The sequence below is a fragment of the Leuciscus leuciscus genome, assembly GCF_965113295.1.
Source record: "Leuciscus leuciscus genome assembly, contig: HAP1_SCAFFOLD_628, whole genome shotgun sequence".
Lineage (NCBI taxonomy): Eukaryota > Metazoa > Chordata > Actinopteri > Cypriniformes > Leuciscidae > Leuciscus > Leuciscus leuciscus.
The window spans coordinates 6,097-30,657 of NW_028118111.1; the positions used below are offsets into that span (position 1 = coordinate 6,097).

Genomic DNA, 24,561 nt, shown 5'->3' on the forward strand with positions numbered 1-24,561 from the left:
GGCTGTGTGGTGATGGGAAAACATACCAGCAGAGGGCGATGAAGCACACGGGAGATGTTGAACATCTGCATTAGTGTTTCTGTGCTGACACACGTGATGAAGGCCGTGTGATGATAGGAAAACACACCAGCAGAGGGCGATGAAGCACACGGGAGATGTTGAACATCTGCATTAGTGTTTCTGTGCTGACACACGTGATGAAGGCCGATTGATGATAGGAAAACACACCAGCAGAGGGCGATGAAGCACACGGGAGATGTTGAACATCTGCGTTAGTGTTTCTGTGCTGACACACGTGATGAAGGCCGATTGATGATAGGAAAACACACCAGCAGAGGGCGATGAAGCACATGGGAGATGTTGAACATCTGCATTAGTGTTTCTGTGCTGACACGCGTGATGAAGGCCGTGTGGTGATGGGAAAACACACCAGCAGAGGGCGATGAAGCACACGGGAGATGTTGAACATCTGCATTAGTGTTTCTGTGCTGACACACGTGATGAAGGCCGTGTGGTGATGGGAAAACACACCAGCAGAGGGCGATAAAGCACATGGGAGATGTTGAACATCTGCATTAGTGTTTTTGTGCTGACACGCGTGATGAAGGCCGTGTGGTGATGGGAAAACACACCAGCAGAGGGCGATGAAGCACACGGAAGATGATGAACATCTGCATTAGTGTTTCTGTGCTGACACGCGTGATGAAGGCTGTGTGGTGATGGGAAAACACACCAGCAGAGGGCGATGAAGCACACGGGAGATGATGAACATCTGCATTAGTGTTTCTGTGCTGACACGCGTGATGAAGGCCGTGTGATGATAGGAAAACACACCAGCAGAGGGCGATGAAGCACACGGGAGATGTTGAACATCTGCATTAGTGTTTCTGTGCTGACACGCGTGATGAAGGTCGTGTGGTGATGGGAAAACACACCAGCAGAGGGCGATGAAGCACACGGGAGATGATGAACATCTGCATTAGTGTTTCTGTGCTGACACACGTGATGAAGGCCGTGTGGTGATGGGAAAACACACCAGCAGAGGGCGATGAAGCACACGGGAGATGTTGAACATCTGCATTAGTGTTTCTGTGCTGACACACGTGATGAAGGCCGTGTGGTGATGGGAAAACACACCAGCAGAGGGCGATGAAGCACACGGGAGATGTTGAACATCTGCATTAGTGTTTCTGTGCTGACACACGTGATGAAGGCCGTGTGGTGATGGGAAAACACACCAGCAGAGGGCGATGAAGCACACGGGAGATGTTGAACATCTGCATTAGTGTTTCTGTGCTGACACGCGTGATGAAGGCCGTGTGGTGATGGGAAAACACACCAGCAGAGGGCGATGAAGCACACGGGAGATGATGAACATCTGCATTAGTATTTCTGTGCTGACACGCGTGATGAAGGCCGTGTGGTGATAGGAAAACACACCAGCAGAGGGCGATGAAGCACACGGGAGATGTTGAACATCTGCATTAGTGTTTCTGTGCTGACACACGTGATGAAGGCCGTGTGATGATAGGAAAACACACCAGCAGAGGGCAATGAAGCACACGGGAGATGTTGAACATCTGCATTAGTGTTTCTGTGCTGACACACGTGATGAAGGCCGTGTGATGATAGGAAAACACACCAGCAGAGGGCGATGAAGCACACGGGAGATGTTGAACATCTGCATTAGTGTTTCTGTGCTGACACACGTGATGAAGGTCGTGTGGTGATAGGAAAACACACCAGCAGAGGGCGATGAAGCACACGGGAGATGTTGAACATCTGCATTAGTGTTTCTGTGCTGACACACGTGATGAAGGCCGTGTGATGATAGGAAAACACACCAGCAGAGGGCGATGAAGCACACGGGAGATGATGAACATCTGCATTAGTGTTTCTGTGCTGACACACGTGATGAAGGCCGTGTGGTGATGGGAAAACACACCAGCAGAGGGCGATGAAGCACACGGGAGATGTTGAACATCTGCATTAGTGTTTCTGTGCTGACACACGTGATGAAGGCCGTGTGGTGATGGGAAAACACACCAGCAGAGGGCGATGAAGCACACGGGAGATGTTGAACATCTGCATTAGTGTTTCTGTGCTGACACACGTGATGAAGGCCGTGTGGTGATGGGAAAACACACCAGCAGAGGGCGATGAAGCACACGGGAGATGTTGAACATCTGCATTAGTGTTTCTGTGCTGACACGCGTGATGAAGGCCGTGTGGTGATGGGAAAACACACCAGCAGAGGGCGATGAAGCACACGGGAGATGATGAACATCTGCATTAGTATTTCTGTGCTGACACGCGTGATGAAGGCTGTGTGGTGATAGGAAAACACACCAGCAGAGGGCAATGAAGCACACGGGAGATGTTGAACATCTGCATTAGTGTTTCTGTGCTGACACACGTGATGAAGGCCGTGTGATGATAGGAAAACACACCAGCAGAGGGCGATGAAGCACACGGGAGATGTTGAACATCTGCATTAGTGTTTCTGTGCTGACACACGTGATGAAGGCCGTGTGGTGATGGGAAAACACACCAGCAGAGGGCGATGAAGCACACGGGAGATGATGAACATCTGCATTAGTGTTTCTGTGCTGACACGCGTGATGAAGGCCGTGTGGTGATAGGAAAACACACCAGCAGAGGGCGATGAAGCACACAGGAGATGTTGAACATCTGCATTAGTGTTTCTGTGCTGACACACGTGATGAAGGTCATGTGGTGATGGGAAAACACACCAGCAGAGGGCGATGAAGCACACGGGAGATGATGAACATCTGCATTAGTGTTTCTGTGCTGACACGCGTGATGAAGGTCGTGTGGTGATAGGAAAACACACCAGCAGAGGGCGATTAAGCACACGGGAGATGATGAACATCTGCATTAGTGTTTCTGTGCTGACACGCGTGATGAAGGTCGTGTGGTGATAAGAAAACACACCAGCAGAGGGCGATGAAGCACACGGGAGATGTTGAACATCTGCATTAGTGTTTCTGTGCTGACACGCGTGATGAAGGTCGTGTGGTGATAGGAAAACACACCAGCAGAGGGCGATGAAGCACACGGGAGATGATGTCACTGTATGAACACGTGTTCATGATGAACATCTGCATTAGTGTTTCTGTGCTGACACACGTGATGAAGGCCATGTGGTGATAGGAAAACACACCAGCAGAGGGCGATGAAGCACACGGGAGATGTTGAACATCTGCATTAGTGTTTCTGTGCTGACACGCGTGATGAAGGCCGTGTGGTGATAGGAAAACACACCAGCAGAGGGCGATGAAGCACACGGGAGATGTTGAACATCTGCATTAGTGTTTCTGTGCTGACACACGTGATGAAGGCCGTGTGATGATAGGAAAACACACCAGCAGAGGGCGATGAAGCACACGGGAGATGTTGAACATCTGCATTAGTGTTTCTGTGCTGACACACGTGATGAAGGCCGTGTGGTGATGGGAAAACACACCAGCAGAGGGCGATGAAGCACACGGGAGATGTTGAACATCTGCATTAGTGTTTCTGTGCTGACACACGTGATGAAGGTCGTGTGGTGATGGGAAAACATACCAGCAGAGGGCGATGAAGCACACGGGAGATGAAGAACATCTGCATTAGTGTTTCTGTGCTGTGTGGTGATAAGAAAACACACCAGCAGAGGGCGATGAAGCACACGGGAGATGATAAACATCTGCATTAGTGTTTCTGTGCTGACACACGTGATGAAGGTCGTGTGGTGATAAGAAAACACACCAGCAGAGGGCGATGAAGCACACGGGAGATGTTGAACATCTGCATTAGTGTTTCTGTGCTGACACGCGTGATGAAGGTCGTGTGGTGATAGGAAAACACACCAGCAGAGGGCGATGAAGCACACGGGAGATGATGTCACTGTATGAACACGTGTTCATGATGAACATCTGCATTAGTGTTTCTGTGCTGACACACGTGATGAAGGCCATGTGGTGATAGGAAAACACACCAGCAGAGGGCGATGAAGCACATGGGAGATGTTGAACATCTGCATTAGTGTTTCTGTGCTGACACGCGTGATGAAGGTCGTGTGGTGATGGGAAAACACACCAGCAGAGGGCGATGAAGCACACGGGAGATGTTGAACATCTGCATTAGTGTTTCTGTGCTGACACGCGTGATGAAGGCCGTGTGGTGATGGGAAAACACACCAGCAGAGGGCGATGAAGCACACGGGAGATGATGAACATCTGCATTAGTATTTCTGTGCTGACACGCGTGATGAAGGCCGTGTGGTGATAGGAAAACACACCAGCAGAGGGCGATGAAGCACACGGGAGATGTTGAACATCTGCATTAGTGTTTCTGTGCTGACACACGTGATGAAGGCCGTGTGATGATAGGAAAACACACCAGCAGAGGGCAATGAAGCACACGGGAGATGTTGAACATCTGCATTAGTGTTTCTGTGCTGACACACGTGATGAAGGCCGTGTGGTGATGGGAAAACACACCAGCAGAGGGCGATGAAGCACACGGGAGATGTTGAACATCTGCATTAGTGTTTCTGTGCTGACACACGTGATGAAGGCCGTGTGGTGATGGGAAAACACACCAGCAGAGGGCGATGAAGCACACGGGAGATGTTGAACATCTGCATTAGTGTTTCTGTGCTGACACGCGTGATGAAGGCCGTGTGGTGATGGGAAAACACACCAGCAGAGGGCGATGAAGCACACGGGAGATGATGAACATCTGCATTAGTATTTCTGTGCTGACACGCGTGATGAAGGCTGTGTGGTGATAGGAAAACACACCAGCAGAGGGCGATGAAGCACACGGGAGATGTTGAACATCTGCATTAGTGTTTCTGTGCTGACACACGTGATGAAGGCCGTGTGATGATAGGAAAACACACCAGCAGAGGGCAATGAAGCACACGGGAGATGTTGAACATCTGCATTAGTGTTTCTGTGCTGACACACGTGATGAAGGCCGTGTGATGATAGGAAAACACACCAGCAGAGGGCGATGAAGCACACGGGAGATGTTGAACATCTGCATTAGTGTTTCTGTGCTGACACACGTGATGAAGGCCGTGTGGTGATGGGAAAACACACCAGCAGAGGGCGATGAAGCACACGGGAGATGATGAACATCTGCATTAGTGTTTCTGTGCTGACACGCGTGATGAAGGCCGTGTGGTGATGGGAAAACACACCAGCAGAGGGCGATGAAGCACACGGGAGATGATGAACATCTGCATTAGTGTTTCTGTGCTGACACGCGTGATGAAGGCCGTGTGGTGATGGGAAAACACACCAGCAGAGGGCGATGAAGCACACGGGAGATGATGAACATCTGCATTAGTGTTTCTGTGCTGACACGCATGATGAAGGCCGTGTGGTGATAGGAAAACACACCAGCAGAGGGCGATGAAGCACACGGGAGATGTTGAACATCTGCGTTAGTGTTTCTGTGCTGACACACGTGATGAAGGCCGTGTGATGATAGGAAAACACACCAGCAGAGGGCGATGAAGCACACGGGAGATGATGAACATCTGCATTAGGGTTTCTGTGCTGACACGCGTGATGAAGGCCGTGTGATGATGGGAAAACACACCAGCAGAGGGTGATGAAGCACACAGGAGATGTTGAACATCTGCATTAGTGTTTCTGTGCTGACACGCGTGATGAAGGTCGTGTGGTGATAAGAAAACACACCAGCAGAGGGCGATGAAGCACACGGGAGATGTTGAACATCTGCATTAGTGTTTCTGTGCTGACACGCGTGATGAAGGCTGTGTGGTGATGGGAAAACACACCAGCAGAGGGCAATGAAGCACACGGGAGATGTTGAACATCTGCATTAGTGTTTCTGTGCTGACACACGTGATGAAGGCCGTGTGATGATAGGAAAACACACCAGCAGAGGGCGATGAAGCACACGGGAGATGTTGAACATCTGCATTAGTGTTTCTGTGCTGACACACGTGATGAAGGTCGTGTGGTGATAGGAAAACACACCAGCAGAGGGCGATTAAGCACACGGGAGATGATGAACATCTGCATTAGTGTTTCTGTGCTGACACACGTGATGAAGGCCGTGTGATGATAGGAAAACACACCAGCAGAGGGCGATGAAGCACACGGGAGATGTTGAACATCTGCATTAGTGTTTCTGTGCTGACACGCGTGATGAAGGCCGTGTGGTGATGGGAAAACACACCAGCAGAGGGCGATGAAGCACACGGGAGATGATGAACATCTGCATTAGTATTTCTGTGCTGACACGCGTGATGAAGGCTGTGTGGTGATAGGAAAACACACCAGCAGAGGGCGATGAAGCACACGGGAGATGTTGAACATCTGCATTAGTGTTTCTGTGCTGACACACGTGATGAAGGCCGTGTGATGATAGGAAAACACACCAGCAGAGGGCAATGAAGCACACGGGAGATGTTGAACATCTGCATTAGTGTTTCTGTGCTGACACACGTGATGAAGGCCGTGTGATGATAGGAAAACACACCAGCAGAGGGCGATGAAGCACACGGGAGATGTTGAACATCTGCATTAGTGTTTCTGTGCTGACACACGTGATGAAGGCCGTGTGGTGATGGGAAAACACACCAGCAGAGGGCGATGAAGCACACGGGAGATGATGAACATCTGCATTAGTGTTTCTGTGCTGACACGCGTGATGAAGGCCGTGTGGTGATGGGAAAACACACCAGCAGAGGGCGATGAAGCACACGGGAGATGATGAACATCTGCATTAGTGTTTCTGTGCTGACACGCGTGATGAAGGCCGTGTGGTGATGGGAAAACACACCAGCAGAGGGCGATGAAGCACACGGGAGATGATGAACATCTGCATTAGTGTTTCTGTGCTGACACGCATGATGAAGGCCGTGTGGTGATAGGAAAACACACCAGCAGAGGGCGATGAAGCACACGGGAGATGTTGAACATCTGCATTAGTGTTTCTGTGCTGACACACGTGATGAAGGCCGTGTGATGATAGGAAAACACACCAGCAGAGGGCGATGAAGCACACGGGAGATGATGAACATCTGCATTAGTGTTTCTGTGCTGACACGCGTGATGAAGGCCGTGTGATGATGGGAAAACACACCAGCAGAGGGCGATGAAGCACACAGGAGATGTTGAACATCTGCATTAGTGTTTCTGTGCTGACACACGTGATGAAGGTCATGTGGTGATGGGAAAACACACCAGCAGAGGGCGATGAAGCACACGGGAGATGATGAACATCTGCATTAGTGTTTCTGTGCTGACACGCGTGATGAAGGTCGTGTGGTGATAGGAAAACACACCAGCAGAGGGCGATTAAGCACACGGGAGATGATGAACATCTGCATTAGTGTTTCTGTGCTGACACGCGTGATGAAGGTCGTGTGGTGATAAGAAAACACACCAGCAGAGGGCGATGAAGCACACGGGAGATGTTGAACATCTGCATTAGTGTTTCTGTGCTGACACGCGTGATGAAGGTCGTGTGGTGATAGGAAAACACACCAGCAGAGGGCGATGAAGCACACGGGAGATGATGTCACTGTATGAACACGTGTTCATGATGAACATCTGCATTAGTGTTTCTGTGCTGACACACGTGATGAAGGCCATGTGGTGATAGGAAAACACACCAGCAGAGGGCGATGAAGCACACGGGAGATGTTGAACATCTGCATTAGTGTTTCTGTGCTGACACGCGTGATGAAGGCCGTGTGGTGATAGGAAAACACACCAGCAGAGGGCGATGAAGCACACGGGAGATGTTGAACATCTGCATTAGTGTTTCTGTGCTGACACACGTGATGAAGGCCGTGTGATGATAGGAAAACACACCAGCAGAGGGCGATGAAGCACACGGGAGATGTTGAACATCTGCATTAGTGTTTCTGTGCTGACACACGTGATGAAGGCCGTGTGGTGATGGGAAAACACACCAGCAGAGGGCGATGAAGCACACGGGAGATGTTGAACATCTGCATTAGTGTTTCTGTGCTGACACACGTGATGAAGGTCGTGTGGTGATGGGAAAACATACCAGCAGAGGGCGATGAAGCACACGGGAGATGAAGAACATCTGCATTAGTGTTTCTGTGCTGTGTGGTGATAAGAAAACACACCAGCAGAGGGCGATGAAGCACACGGGAGATGATAAACATCTGCATTAGTGTTTCTGTGCTGACACACGTGATGAAGGTCGTGTGGTGATAAGAAAACACACCAGCAGAGGGCGATGAAGCACACGGGAGATGTTGAACATCTGCGTTAGTGTTTCTGTGCTGACACGCGTGATGAAGGTCGTGTGGTGATAGGAAAACACACCAGCAGAGGGCGATGAAGCACACGGGAGATGATGTCACTGTATGAACACGTGTTCATGATGAACATCTGCATTAGTGTTTCTGTGCTGACACACGTGATGAAGGCCATGTGGTGATAGGAAAACACACCAGCAGAGGGCGATGAAGCACATGGGAGATGTTGAACATCTGCATTAGTGTTTCTGTGCTGACACGCGTGATGAAGGTCGTGTGGTGATGGGAAAACACACCAGCAGAGGGCGATGAAGCACACGGGAGATGATGAACATCTGCAGTAGTGTTTCTGTGCTGACACACGTGATGAAGGCCGTGTGGTGATAGGAAAACACACCAGCAGAGGGCGATGAAGCACACGGGAGATGTTGAACATCTGCATTAGTGTTTCTGTGCTGACACACGTGATGAAGGCCGTGTGGTGATGGGAAAACACACCAGCAGAGGGCGATGAAGCACACGGGAGATGTTGAACATCTGCATTAGTGTTTCTGTGCTGACACGCGTGATGAAGGTCGTGTGGTGATGGCAAAACACACCAGCAGAGGGCGATGAAGCACACGGGAGATGTTGAACATCTGCATTAGTGTTTCTGTGCTGACACGCGTGATGAAGGCCGTGTGATGATAGGAAAACACACCAGCAGAGGGCGATGAAGCACACGGGAGATGATGAACATCTGCATTAGTGTTTCTGTGCTGACACGCGTGATGAAGGTCGTGTGGTGATGGCAAAACACACCAGCAGAGGGCGATGAAGCCCACGGGAGATGTTGAACATCTGCATTAGTGTTTCTGTGCTGACACGCGTGATGAAGGCCGTGTGATGATAGGAAAACACACCAGCAGAGGGCGATGAAGCACACGGGAGATGTTGAACATCTGCATTAGTGTTTCTGTGCTGACACACGTGATGAAGGTCGTGTGGTGATGGGAAAACACACCAGCAGAGGGCGATGAAGCACACGGGAGATGATGAACATCTGCAGTAGTGTTTCTGTGCTGACATGTGTGATGAAGGCCGTGTGGTGATGGCAAAACACACCAGCAGAGGGCGATGAAGCACACGGGAGATGATGAACATCTGCATTAGTGTTTCTGTGCTGACACACGTGATGAAGGCCGTGTGGTGATGGGAAAACACACCAGCAGAGGGCGATGAAGCACACGGGAGATGTTGAACATCTGCATTAGTGTTTCTGTGCTGACACACGTGATGAAGGTCGTGTGGTGATGGGAAAACACACCAGCAGAGGGCGATGAAGCACACGGGAGATGATGAACATCTGCAGTAGTGTTTCTGTGCTGACATGTGTGATGAAGGCCGTGTGGTGATGGCAAAACACACCAGCAGAGGGCGATGAAGCACACGGGAGATGATGAACATCTGCATTAGTGTTTCTGTGCTGACACGCGTGATGAAGGTCGTGTGGTGATGGCAAAACACACCAGCAGAGGGCGATGAAGCACACGGGAGATGTTGAACATCTGCATTAGTGTTTCTGTGCTGACACGCGTGATGAAGGCCGTGTGATGATAGGAAAACACACCAGCAGAGGGCGATGAAGCACACGGGAGATGATGTCACTGTAAACACATGTTCATACTGACAGATTGTTGAGCTGCTCAAATCAAGGAATGACTTGAGGGTTTTTACTTTGTGTAAGGGTTCTTCCATTAAATTTTCAGGAGACATTCATGGAGTCAACAAAGTGTAATTTTATTGACTACAACACTTACTTATTGACAACACTTTGTGCAAGAAAAAAAAAAAAAAAAAAAAAAAAAAAAAAAAACACTGACTGATAAATTGTGCATCAGCACACAACTGAGTTCTGGGTCTTAGATGTTTTCACAGGGATCCCTCACCCGAACTAACTCAGCCACAATAAATGAAGCCCTTTTAACAAGCTGGACCAAACCATTCTTATGATTACAGGGGTCTCACAAGTTCTCAATTACATCAAACTTAAAAGGGAAAAGAAGGAACATCTATACACAAACTCAAATAAACAAAATAAAAATCACATTTATCATAAAGCCATAATGAAAATACACTTAAACCTACACACACAAAACATCTTTTAAACACATTCAAATTAACACACAACCCCCTAAAACATATTATCCCAAAAACTACATTTCCCATAATTCCCAACCGAGTATATAAAGGACACCAGGAAAGGCTGCGCCCTTTTAATTCCAAGCCTTTATTCCATGCTGCAGTCATGGACCTCGGTGGAACCACGGGTAAGATGTACACATTTAAACACACTTAAATAAAATGTTAAACCCATAGCTTGGTTGTGGTCTCATTTACTCACTAGCGTGCACTCTAGAAATAAATGATTATTGACTTTGTTGCTCATTGGGGTTTACAGCACCAAAAGACAACATGTGTTTGGGTAAATAACATTTAAAGAAACAAAATAATTAGTAAATAAGTAGACAAAACCATTAATCCTCTAGAACAAACAAAATATCAATGTCATATTCAAAGTAAACTAGAACTATTCAAATTAAGTGTTCATTCAGTGTGGCCTTAGCCATCACACTTTGTCATTATGGTATGGTGTAGATTGATCATGTGACATTTAAAATACTTTAGCATACACTCTGAATCTGCTGTATTTCAGAGGAATATCCTGTTGTTGTTGTTGTTTTACACTAGTCTAATGAAGAAATTATAAAAAATAAATAAATTCAGTGCTGATTATGATATGTCTGAGATGTACAAAATAGGCAGATATTCTGTTTACTCGCATTATTACTCATGTGTATTATATCTCTGTACTGTGTAGGTATGGCATCGGAACTCCTATATTCCTCGGATTGGTTGGAAATTTCTTAATAATTCTTGGATCTATTTTATATGCTGTGACAGTCATCCCAACAAGGTAAATAATTGTTTCAGTTAATATTTACAAAACTAATTAAGAATATTTGGTAATACTTTATGATAAAGTTCAAATTAAAGGAAGCTTCAACTAAGTGTTAGTTCAGGGGGGTGAACACTTATGCAGGTGTGCTGTTTAAATGTGATGGGTAGACTTTTTATATTCACTGTAACAAGCACTAACAATGAGCAATATATCCATATTATGAATTTTTTTTTAGTTCACAGTGCATTAACGTTAACAGATAAAACTTTTGATCTTAAAAATGTATTAGCGAATGTTGAGATTAATGAATGCAATATGTAGTTAACAAATGTTAACAACTGAAACTTCTTACAGAATAATTGTATAGCAAATGTGAAGTCTGATCTACAGTTCTCTCCTCCAGAATGTTGAGTGTGTTTGCAGCGAGAGCAGAAGCCTCTCCGTCGTACGGCCAGCGGACGGCTAGTAAATCTCTCTACACTACAGCGTACCGCGCTCCGTCAGGACGGTCCAGCGGCTCTCGCGTCTCCAGCATCTCACACGTCACAGGGGACAAAATACCTCCCAGAGACACGTTTGTGTGAAAGAGCTCTGTAACATGACAACCAGCAATAAAATCTGAGCAGCTGCATGTGGGATTCACTTTGTAAAAAGTCTTTCAGTTTGTTTCAGTCACTGATCAACTATTAGTTTGTTATTACACCTGGACCCTCAAGAAGGCAGCCTGAAAAATGGAGCGTAGCTGGAAGAAAACAAAACAGTATCAGATTTGTGATTACCCAAGCAATATGTTAAGAATGAAGCCAATTGAATACTCCAGAAAGACCCAGCCAATTTTGCCTCCTGTCCAGTGTCAAAAGCAGCACTGAGGTCTAATAAGACCAAAATACTGCATGCACCAGAATCTGCAACAATAAGAAGATCATTTACGACACTCACTAGAGCTGTCTCAGTGCTATGACCTTTTCTGAAACCAGATTGAAAAGGTTCAAAAAGTCTGTTCAGTGCTAGGTGACGATTTAACTGAATAGCAAAAACACAGTCCAGAACTTTAGCCAAGAATGGAAGGTTTGAAATAGGCCTGTAATTGGACAAGTCAGAAACATCACAACCAGGCTTCTTAGGGACTGGTGTAATGGCAGCTATTTTTAATTCTGCAGGAATAATTCCAGAACTCAATGATAAATTCACAATTGAAGTCATATGAGGGCAGATTGATGCAAGGCAGTTCATAATAACTGAGCAGGGAACCGGATCTAAAACACTGGTAGTTGAGTTCATGGACTTTACTGTACAAACAATGAAGTCAACACTGACCATTTCAAAGTACGAAAAGTTAGTGGTCGGAGGATTTAAAGGCTGAATATCAACTAGCTCAACTGGGGTGATAGTGATTAAAGAGCTGTATATGCCCTCAATACCAGTGAAATAATAAAGAGACTTATTACACTGGTCAACAGAGGAGTGAACAATGGCCTTAGTTGGCTTAAGAAGATTGTCAACAGTCTTAAACAAAGGAATTAGTTGTAGCATTACCAATGATGCTTGAGTAATAGTTCTTATATGCAGTTTTCAGAGCAGAATGGTAAGCAGACTGTTGTTTAGTGTAGAGAAGCCTATGTACCGTCAGGCCAGATTTTTTGTACTGCCGATCTAATTGCCTTCCAGCAGCTTTCATTAAACGTAACTCCGGAGTATACCATGGACAGGGTTTCCTAAATGTAACAACCCGTTCTCGCACAGGTGCAAACTCGTCCAGAAGTGCAGATAGCATGGAATTATAGTGCTCAACAGAAGTAGTAATGGGAAGCCCAGAGAGAGAAGTAGAAAAGAAAGTGAAGTCCATGTGCTTGATGTTCCGAAATGTAATGATACGTTCAGAAATGGATCATGAAGACATAACATTCATGTCAAAAGTAATAAGTCTATGGTCACTTATGCTCATGTCAATACTATCCAGAGATTGAATACCAACACCAGCAGAACAAACCACATCCAATGTATGGCCCAACCTATGGGTCGGAAAAGTGACATGATGTGTAAAATCAAAACCATCCAAAATGTCCAAAAAGGAGACAGTATTAACACAAGTTGGATTATGGAAATGTATATTGCCAGTCAACACCATAGCAGGACAGAGTGGACTAAGAAGTGTCAACAACTCGGCAAACTCAGAGAAATAAAGGATTTGGTTTTGGTGGACGGTAAATGAGCAGCACAAGAACAGGTGAAACACCATTGATTTTAAAAACCAGACATTCAAATGATGAAACACTAGGAGCATCAATAACATTAATAGATATGTTAGATCCAAATATTACAGCCAGGCCACCACCTTTACCAGAAGCTCGAGGCACGTCGATGTATTTATATCCAGATGGGGCACACATATTCAGATTAAAATAGTCATTGTCTTTATACCATATTTCACTAGATAAAGAATGTAAATTTTTCTTTCGAGGATAGTATCAGAGATGAGTGCCGTTTTATTGTTTATTGACCTTGTGTTGAAGTGAGCAATTCACTTAGTGCTAAGGTATACATTCGCTGCAAACCTTTGAGAGAAATCCTCTGGATAGTGTAGATTTCCCTGACAGAGACCTCGGCAGACAGAGCTACGACACAGCGTGTTCCTGTAGTTTGACCAATATGCAGTGACTCCAGCACCGGCAGCGGAACGACTCTGACGAGATGAAGGTAACAAAGGAGCTGCAGAGTTTGTATGATATTTGGACAGCCATGGAGATCCAAGGTAAAAGTTTGGATAAAGAGTACCTTAGCATGGTGATGTCCATAAGTTCAGTCCACTGCTTAACACTGATTCCTGATAGAACAAAGACGCAATAATCCAAGTGATCAAGTGAAGTCGCATGATGACATCCCAAGCTGTTTTACCACAACTTCACGCGGAGAGATTGAAGTGACACCAGGAGTTTGTCTGATCCCACATGGAGACAACAGCAGGCAGGGAGCAGAGTATGCAGGTAAACACGGCAGTGGACGAGACCAGCAGCAGACCAGGTAGATTAATAGGTGCAAATCAAGCATCAAGTTAAGACTCAAAAGAGTTCAAATAAATGTAAAATGTTAAACTAAACTAAATGAGGCGAGAGAAGCGGCAGCTTACGCGCGCCAGCGTCCTCTCCGAATCTCGTTGAGTAAATAGTAAAATTAACAAAGATATTGTTACTGTATGAATACACTGCTGTCAGTAACACTTGTTCATATAGACAGATTGTTGAGCTGCTCAAATCAAGAAATGGCTTGAGGGTTTTTTATTGTTATTATGATGTGGAGTGTAGATTGATGTGAAACTTAAAACACTTATAAAACATGCTTACTCTCTGAACCTGCTGTAAATTAACGAGAAATAAAGCTTCAACTTCAGACGCTTCCAAACTGCACAGCTATAATGACTTGTTACTATTTTTTTACTTGTGTAATCGGTCCTAATCAACCTGATCCTAAACTGTGTCTCCGACGTGGGACGCGGGCGCTCTAAAGAACACAGCCTTTAGCATCATTTGTACCAGTCGCACTGAGACATTTCAAATGATACCAAAAATGTACAATACTCGATGATAATCATTCACATTAAACCATATATTTTCTTGGGTGAATTCAGGTGATCTGAGCATGAGAGAGAGGGGGTGAGGGATGAGGGAATGAAATGTAGATTAGGATGACTCTGAGGTGAGACCTTTGTCTCAAATGGTGAGTTCAAATGGTAATTTCCAGCAAGATCCTGTCTTCAACCAGACTGTCCGGCACTTTCTAACTTCTCAATTCTTACACATTGAGTAACCCTGCTCTATGACATCATTGCGAAAACACCCTTTTGGAATCTACGAGGTGACATTTCTAATACACAAGCGTGTAATACGGGTGTCTGTATATAATAAACAGTGTGTGCGAGTGGCATTGATGACACCACAAACAAGCAGCGTCCTCCGCCCTCAGACCAGTGAAAGCACCAGATCCTTCAGCACACCTTACGGAAGGTGCGTTCGTCTTTCAGCGGACTTAAGCTTTAAAAGATCATCTATATTTTCATCTCTAGCTGCACCAGGCAATCCCAGCATGCTCTACAGAACGGTGCTGATGTACACTGAAATAGGCTGCTTCGTAGCATGCGTCTGCGGCTGGATCTTGATCTGCTCGACTATGCCCACGGAGTACTGGACTTACTCTGAAGTGGCCAGTTTAGTCCTCACCTCTTCCCACTATTTCTCCAACCTCTGGAAAGACTGTCTGTCTGACTCCACCGGTGTCTCCGACTGCAAAGAGTTCCCCTCGCTGCTGGCTCTGCAGAGTAAGTGTTATCAGAGAGTTTCTTCATTCCAGTCAGTAGTGTCTCAGGCTGGCTGTGTCGTAAAGCTGCTGAACATGTGTTCTGTTAGTATGAAGGGAGTGAAAGACATTGAACTATCACTGACGTTTCATGACAATCACGAGTAGAGGGGCATGTTGTTGCATTATATGTGGTTATTATGATAGAAAAATAATAAACCATTGTTTTGGCTACAGGAAATTAGATAAAGTTACTGAATTTCTTCCTTTTTATATACATGCAGTCAAACCAAAAATCATTCAGACACCAGATATAATTTTTTATATTTTTTTACTAGTGTGTGCAGGACAATATAGTTCATTTATGTAAGTGAGGAGAGCAAAATAAAGTAAACTATGACATATTATACCCAAATATTCTTCATACAGTGACTACCAGTAAAATGTATTAAAATTTGGGAGCTGATCATGTTTTGCTGAAGTGTGTTTTCTTTAATTGCTAATGCTCTTTTTACACACAGACCGAACACAATGAAGCATTGCTTGGTGATTGGTTGAGCTAAACTGGTATTATCTAATTGTGTAGTTACATTTAACAGCTGACAGATATTCAACATAATTCATGTGTGAGACAGTCTAACAGAAGGACGGACAAAACCAGTCAAATATCAACTTATATTCTTGTCATATTTTATTACCATTTTCTAAACTATAGCGAATAAACTGTGATCATTTGAAATGTTGAAGATGTCTGAATAAATTTTGGTTTGACTGTATATAATACTTGTTTTTATCTGTGGGGAATTGATTGGATGGTTGTGGTTTGCTATTGGCTGATCTCATGTGAGTGACAGGTTATAGCCCCGCCCACATCATCAGAGAAGAGAAGAGATGCTGCAAAAGGAACTTATTCTCATTCAAGATTATTAATACAATAATGATGTGCACCCATAAATCATTTAGAATGCGCATGCAAAATGTTCATCACATAATACAATATTACTGCATTGTGACAAACACTAAATACATAGATACATGTGACTATTGTTGTGTCCATCTTTCAACAGCACACATTCATCTGTGCCGATCTCTCGTCATCACATCCATAACTCTGGGATTCTTCGGCTCCGCTCTGGCTTTGGTGGGGATGAAGTGCACAAAACTCGGAGGCTCTGAGACTGTGAATGCAAGAGTAACGTTGGCTGCCGGCATCAACTACTTGTTGTCAGGTAAAGCCTGCAGTTGTCCAGCCGGTCCAGCTTGCCTCTGCTCCTCTAAACTCTTCTGTCTCTGCTTCAGGTCTCTGCGGCATGTTGGCTTACAGCTGGTACGGCCACAAGGTGATTTCCGAGTTCATGGATCCCAACTACAAGGCCAAAAAGTGAATATTTCAGTACAGAAATGAAATGTGCAGTTGATGCGGATCAGAGTTGGAACGGTGTTTCTTGTGGCGACAGGTTTGAGCTGGGAGCGGCGCTGTTTGTGGGATGGGGCGGATCGGCGCTCCTGCTGGCCGGAGGACTCGTGTACAGCGTCACCGCAGGGAACCAGGCCTGCCAGTCCAGGTATCAGTCTGATGACAATCATCCGCACCTCTGACTGAATCACACAAACACAGGAGTGAGACTGTGCATTAAGAAAATGAAGCCTATTTTACAACCAAGTGCCTTGAGATTCACCCTTCAATACAACATGGAAATACACTTCATTTGAAGGTGTTCTTGTTACAGTGTAATACTGAATAATATTAATAAGCATGTGCTTACTATAGGGTTATGGTTTATACAGTCTTACAGAGCGCTTACCTAAGAAAGTACTGGGTAATATTAAGATAACTACATGGGTTAAGATCAGGTTTACCTAGTGTCACGTGACTGCTCTGAGACTTGAAGATCCAAATGCAGTTTTATTGGGGCAATCCAAAATCATAATCCATGTTAGTGATGGTACGGTTGATACTGGGACTCTGATGCGGTTTTCAAAGCACTATAGTATCACACACTGTACCGATGCTTGATCAAAATGACCATGTGATTGATGACGTTTGAAGCTTCGATCGTCATGCAGTATCGGAAGGTCGGAACAGCTGGTTGAAAAAAAAAATGGTGCTTCATGAGATTGCGACCCCACCTGATAAAGGGAAAAAAATATTGAGGAATCATTATTTATTTAAATGCACTATACACAATATTTAACAAATTGTAAAAATAAATAAAAAAACACCAACCATTTTTTTTTTTTACCTTCTCACATCTATTACTAATTATGATCGCATACTTGTATATTTTATATTATGACACGAGTTGTGGTCTCATTGGCACACATACATTTTTCAAGATTATATTTGATCAGATTATATATAACTGTGGTGATCCCAGATTGATTCCACTCTTGTATGTCATGGACTTCCGAAGCTTTGTTTGGTCACGTGTCTTTTCTGCTCCACAGTGATTTGTTAGAAATGGTGGAGAAAATGAGTCTGGCCACCAGATGTCGCTAATGCGCATTGTGTTAAAAGCTTTGAGTAATGAACCGTTTCTCGGCACAATTTGATGAAAGCCTTCACTAAAGTTTCCCATCACTAATCCATGTAACAGGCAGTGGGTCAAATACAAACAATGACCAAGTCCAAGACAGGCAAACAGGGAAATCCAGGAAACCAGGCAGATGATCAAAAGCATAACACTGGAAAGAGCACGCTCAGAATTGCAGTGTGACACAAACAAGACTTTGCCAAGAATGACAGGGCTTATATAGGCAGGGTTAACAAGGGTAATGAGAAAGTAATCAGGCACAATGAGTCCAGGTGATGGGAATTGAAGTTCATGATAGGAAAGCAAGGGAGTCAGGAGGAGTGCCCTCTGGTGGAGAACAAGGAGAACATACAGCTGGTGGATGCAACACTTCGTTTTTACCCAGTTATAAGTACATAGTCTGTACAATGAGAACAGGACTGTGAAATACAATAATAATAATAATGCGTTGCATTTATAAAGCGCTTTTATTGGCACTCAAAGCGCTTTACATAGGAGGGGGAAATCTCCTCAACCACCATCAATGTGCAGCTCCACCTGGAGGAAGCGAGGGCAGCCATAGTGCGCCAGAACACACACACACACACACACACACACACACACACACACACACACCAGCTTACTGGTGGAGAGGAGACAGTGATGAAGCCAATCAGTATATATGGGGATGATTAGGAGGCCATGATGAACAGAGGACAGTGGGCATATTTAACCAGGATACCGGGGTTAAACCCCTACTCTTTTTCCGAAGGACATCCTGGGATTTTAAATGACCAGAGAGTCAGGACCTCGTTCAACGTCTCATCTGAAGGACGGGTATATAAACAGTGCTACCGGGTTTGGTTTAGGGTTAGTTGCATGTAATAATGCATAATTTAATGCTATTACTGGAGTAAGAAGACGTAACAAGGACACTAAAATGAAGTGTTACTCGACATCCACGCGAAATGCAACTAGTGTGTAATCAAGAAAGTGTGCTTGTGTGTTGTTCAAAGTCAATTTCACAAAAAATTTTAGTTTTCATAAATTGAGGGACCGGGATTTCCGAAGTGCTTCCCCTGCTTTATTTAAATGGTCCATTTAAGACATTCTACTGACTATAACTAACTTTGCAACTACATTCTACTAAGCCGAACCCTAACCTAACAGTACTAATACTCTAATGAGAGTCAGTTAGCTGACATGTAGGTGCAACGTTACTTCTACTTAGTAGAATGTCTGAAGTGACCCATTGAAATAAACTAACGTTTTTATGAATTTCCTACCAAGATGTCCTGCTACTGAACATAAATCATGATTCAATGTTTGTGACTTAAGCTCCAAGACCCAGGAGAAGACCTATCAGAGTCGTTCCTCTGAGCTGAAGCAGACCCAAGAGAAGTCCTATCAGAGTCGTTCCTCTGAGCCGAAGCAGAAGACGCTGTCCACTCCTCCGCCGTCGCCCGTCCCGGACAGAGCCAAGCCCAAGCCCCAGCCCAGCAGACCTGCTAAAGGGTTTCACAGTGTGGACGCCTACGTCTGATATCCTCCTGTGTTACCATGCGTTTATCTGGAAAACCTCTTTATTGGTAGTGTAAAGCATTCAGTGAATCTTTATGCAAGTCTTTTTTAACATCATCAACATTGTGATCAAGACACAGAATTAATTGTTTTACAGAAATAAATTGGAGTGACTCTAGTCTATCCTGATGACTGTGTCACGGGTGATGCTCTTCAAATCTCCATTAGCTCTCAGATTTGAGTTGTGTTTCGTAACTTTGTTCCTGTTTTTACTGGATTGTTCACAGCTGCCCCATGTTAGTCCGTCAGCGTGTGCGGGGTTTATCACTGATGAAGCGGAAGAGATGCGATGTCAAATACAGGAAACAGGAAACACTTTCATGAAGCAACAGAAACACTTTTCATTCAGACCTTTAGGCTATGTACTGGGTAATACAGAACCAATTGTCTGTCATAATCATTTGTTAACAAATTCATTGTTTCTGCCTTAAATTATTACACTGTTTAATTTAATACATTTTTAGCTGTGATTTTGTATATATACATTTCTGACATGCATAACTTAGACAGTCACCTCTGATAACAGATCTCTATAAATTGTAATGTGGACTCATGCATGTTCTGTAAAGCTGCATTGAAACGTGCATTGTGAAAACCACTACAAATAAATTTGACTTGAATATAAAGTTCAACACAATCCTACACTACTTAAATACTAATAAAGTGTGTCTATATATTTTTTATCAGTTTTATTTTGATAAACCCGACACAATATAACATTGAGGTTACATGAAGAGATTTTACTGTTATAAAAACGAATTTGTGAGCATCAGCTGAGCTGAATGTATCAGAAAGAACGGGAAACACGTAATCGTTGTCATATGTGAATCCGGCTAAACGACTGCGCAGCGCCACATCAAGTCGAACACACCTGTTATCTGTTTCTCTGATGAAAGAAAGCTGTTTCAATAAAGACTGGATATATATTGCAAGTTTAGAAGGTTATTTAGTTTGTGAAGGTTTGCTTTTTAAAACACCTCCCCACACCAAATCTACGCCTATGACCACACTTATTTGTATATTTTCAGTCTAGTGCTTCTGATGTAACTTGGCTTCTGATGTATACTTTTAATAAAAATAGTGAAATCTAAGCACCCAAAAGTTCATGAATCAAGGTCAAGAATTCAAGGAAACACGTCTGAGACTACATGAGGCAACAGAACAATCACGTCTTGATTTATTGTCATTTCAAAGACACTGAACATTTCAGAGGATCTCTTTCAGAATGCATTACACTTCTCTTAGTCAAAATATCAATCTCTTATAATCAAAGTACTGAGGCTGATTTCTTCCTGAGGTTACGGTCATCACATTGATCATCATGGGCTGTGGGATCATGTGGACCACGTGACGTGGACGGTGCTGAAGTCCCAGCGGTCCGGATGGCCCATGTGCGGGAGGTCTTTGTAGGGCGAGCGGCTCCACTGGAACACGGGCGTCTGATCCCATGTGGGACCGCTGACCGCTAACAGCTCGAGCCGCTGGAACAGGCCGAAGCTCGTCATCTGCAGGAGGATAGAAGCGTTACAACACTCAAAACATCTGCAGGAGGACAGAAGCGTTACAACACTCAAAACATCTGCAGGAGGACAGAAGCGTTACAACACTCAAAACATCTGCAGGAGGACAGAAGCGTTACAACACTCAAAACATCTGCAGGAGGACAGGAGCGTCTCAACACTCAAAACATCTGCAGGAGGACAGGGGCGTTACAACACTCAAAACATCTGCAGGAGGACAGAAGCGTTACAACACTCAACAACATCTGCAGGAGAACAGGGGCGTTACAACACTCAAAACATCTGCAGGAGGACAGAAGCGTTACAACACTCAACAACATCTGCAGGAGGACAGAAGCGTTACAACACTCAAAACATCTGCAGGAGGACAGAAGCGTTACAACACTCAAAACATCTGCAGGAGGACAGAAGCGTTACAACACTCAAAACATCTGCAGGAGGACAGGAGCGTCTCAACACTCAAAACATCTGCAGGAGGACAGGGGCGTTACAACACTCAAAACATCTGCAGGAGGACAGAAGCGTTACAACACTCAACAACATCTGCAGGAGAACAGGGGCGTTACAACACTCAAAACATCTGCAGGAGGACAGAAGCGTTACAACACTCAACAACATCTGCAGGAGGACAGAAGCGTTACAACACTCAAAACATCTGCAGGAGGACAGAAGCGTTACAACACTCAAAACATCTGCAGGAGGACAGAAGCGTTACAACACTCAAAACATCTGCAGGAGGACAGGAGCGTCTCAACACTCAAAACATCTGCAGGAGGACAGGGGCGTTACAACACTCAAAACATCTGCAGGAGGACAGAAGCGTTACAACACTCAACAACATCTGCAGGAGAACAGGGGCGTTACAACACTCAAAACATCTGCAGGAGGACAGAAGCGTTACAACACTCAACAACATCTGCAGGAGGACAGGGGCATTACAACACTCAAAACATCTGCAGGAGGACAGAAGCGTTACAACACTCAACAACATCTGCAGGAGGACAGGGGCGTTACAACACTCAAAACATCTGCAGGAGGACAGAAGCGTTACAACACTCAAAACATCTGCAGGAGGACAGAAGCGTTACAACACAAAACATCTGCAGGAGGACAGAAGCGTTACAACACTCAACAACATCTGCAGGAAGACAGGGGCGTTACAACACTCAAAACATCTGCAGGAGGACAGAAGCGTTACAACACTCAAAACATCTGCAGGAGGACAGAAGCGTTACAACACTCAAACATCTGCAGGAGGACAGAAGCGTTACAACACTCAACAACATCTGCAGGAGGACAGGGGCGTTACAACACTCAACAACATCTGCAGGAGGACAGGAGCGTTACAACACTCAACAACATCTGCAGGAGGACAGGGGCGTTACAACACTCAACAACATCTGCAGGAGGACAGGGGCGTTACAACACTCAAAACATCTGCAGGAGGACAGGAGCGTCACAACACTCAACAACATCTGCAGGAGGACAGAAGCGTTACAACACTCAAAACATCTGCAGGAGGACAGAAGCATTACAACACTCAACAACATCTGCAGGAGGACAGAAGCGTTACAACACTCAAAACATCTGCAGGAGGACAGGGGCGTTACAACACTCAAAACATCTGCAGGAGGACAGAAGCGTTACAACACTCAACAACATCTGCAGGAGGACAGAAGCGTTACAACACTCAACAACATCTGCAGGAGGACAGAAGCGTTACAACACTCAAAACATCTGCAGGAGGACAGGGGCGTTACAACACTCAACAACATCTGCAGGAGGACAGAAGCGTTACAACACTCAAAACATCTGCAGGAGGACAGAAGCGTTACAACACTCAACAACATCTGCAGGAGGACAGAAGCGTTACAACACTCAAAACATCTGCAGGAGGACAGGGGCGTTACAACACTCAACAACATCTGCAGGAGGACAGGGGCGTTACAACACTCAAAACATCTGCAGGAGGACAGAAGCGTTACAACACTCAAAACATCTGCAGGAGGACAGAAGCGTTACAACACTCAACAACATCTGCAGGAGGACAGGAGCATTACAACACTCAACATCTGCAGGAGGACAGAAGCGTTACAACACTCAACAACATCTGTAGAAGGACAGAAGCGTTACAACACTCAAAACATCTGCAGGAGGACAGAAGCGTTACAACACTCAAAACATCTGCAGGAGGACAGAAGCGTTACAACACTCAAAACATCTGCAGGAGGACAGGAGCATTACAACACTCAACAACATCTGCAGGAGGACAGGAGCATTACAACAATCAACATCTGCAGGAGGACAGGAGCATTACAACACTCAAAACATCTGCAGGAGGACAGAAGCGTTACAACACTCAACAACATCTGCAGGAGGACAGGAGCATTACAACACTCAACATCTGCAGGAGGACAGAAGCGTTACAACACTCAACAACATCTGTAGAAGGACAGAAGCGTTACAACACTCAAAACATCTGCAGGAGGACAGAAGCGTTACAACACTCAAAACATCTGCAGGAGGACAGAAGCGTTACAACACTCAAAACATCTGCAGGAGGACAGGAGCATTACAACACTCAACAACATCTGCAGGAGGACAGGAGCATTACAACAATCAACATCTGCAGGAGGACAGGAGCATTACAACACTCAAAACATCTGCAGGAGGACAGAAGCGTTACAACACTCAACATCTGCAGGAGGACAGGGGCGTTACAACACTCAAAACATCTGCAGGAGGACAGAAGCGTTACAACACTCAAAACATCTGCAGGAGGACAGGAGCGTCACAACACTCAAAACATCTGCAGGAGGACAGAAGCGTTACAACACTCAACAACATCTGCAGGAGGACAGGAGCATTACAACACTCAAAACATCTGCAGGAGGACGGGGCGTTACAACACTCAACATCTGCAGGAGGACAGAAGCGTTACAACACTCAAAACATCTGCAGGAGGACAGAAGCGTTACAACACTCAACAACATCTGCAGGAGGACAGGAGCATTACAACAATCAACATCTGCAGGAGGACAGGAGCGTCACAACACTCAAAACATCTGCAGGAGGACAGAATCATTACAACACTCAACAACATCTGCAGGAGGACAGAATCGTTACAACACTCAACAACATCTGCAGGAGGACAGAAGCGTTACAACACTCAACAACATCTGCAGGAGAACAGAAGCGTTACAACACTCAAAACATCTGCAGGAGGACAGGAGCGTTACAACACTCAAAATATCTGCAGGAGGACAGAAGCGTTACAACACTCAACATCTGCAGGAGGACAGGGGCGTTACAACACTCAACAACATCTGCAGGAGGACAGAAGCGTTACAACACTCAAAACATCTGCAGGAGGACAGGAGCGTTACAACACTCAAAATATCTGCAGGAGGACAGAAGCGTTACAACACTCAA

General features: G+C 45.1%; 1 protein-coding gene and 2 long non-coding RNA genes across 3 annotated transcripts; all 3 read left to right on the forward strand.

Moving 5' to 3' along the window:
• Positions 1–3,201: 3,201 nt before the first annotated feature.
• LOC309491848 lies at positions 3,202–4,133 on the forward strand. The gene is made up of 2 exons (XR_014203344.1): positions 3,202–3,563; positions 4,077–4,133. It is a non-coding gene; the product is annotated as an uncharacterized lncRNA (long non-coding RNA).
• Positions 4,134–15,170: 11,037 nt separating this feature from the next.
• Positions 15,171–19,421, forward strand: LOC309491846 (claudin-10-like; the record flags this gene model as incomplete). Its single annotated transcript, XM_082190868.1, has 5 exons — positions 15,171–15,537; positions 16,583–16,744; positions 16,815–16,896; positions 16,973–17,080; positions 19,367–19,421. Coding segments are annotated over exons 1-5 (639 nt in total), but the record flags the coding sequence as incomplete, so codon positions are not given.
• Position 19,422: 1 nt separating this feature from the next.
• Positions 19,423–20,700, forward strand: LOC309491847. Its single transcript, XR_014203343.1, has 2 exons — positions 19,423–19,617; positions 19,707–20,700. It is a non-coding gene; the product is annotated as an uncharacterized lncRNA (long non-coding RNA).
• The last annotated feature ends 3,861 nt before the right edge of the window (positions 20,701–24,561 follow it).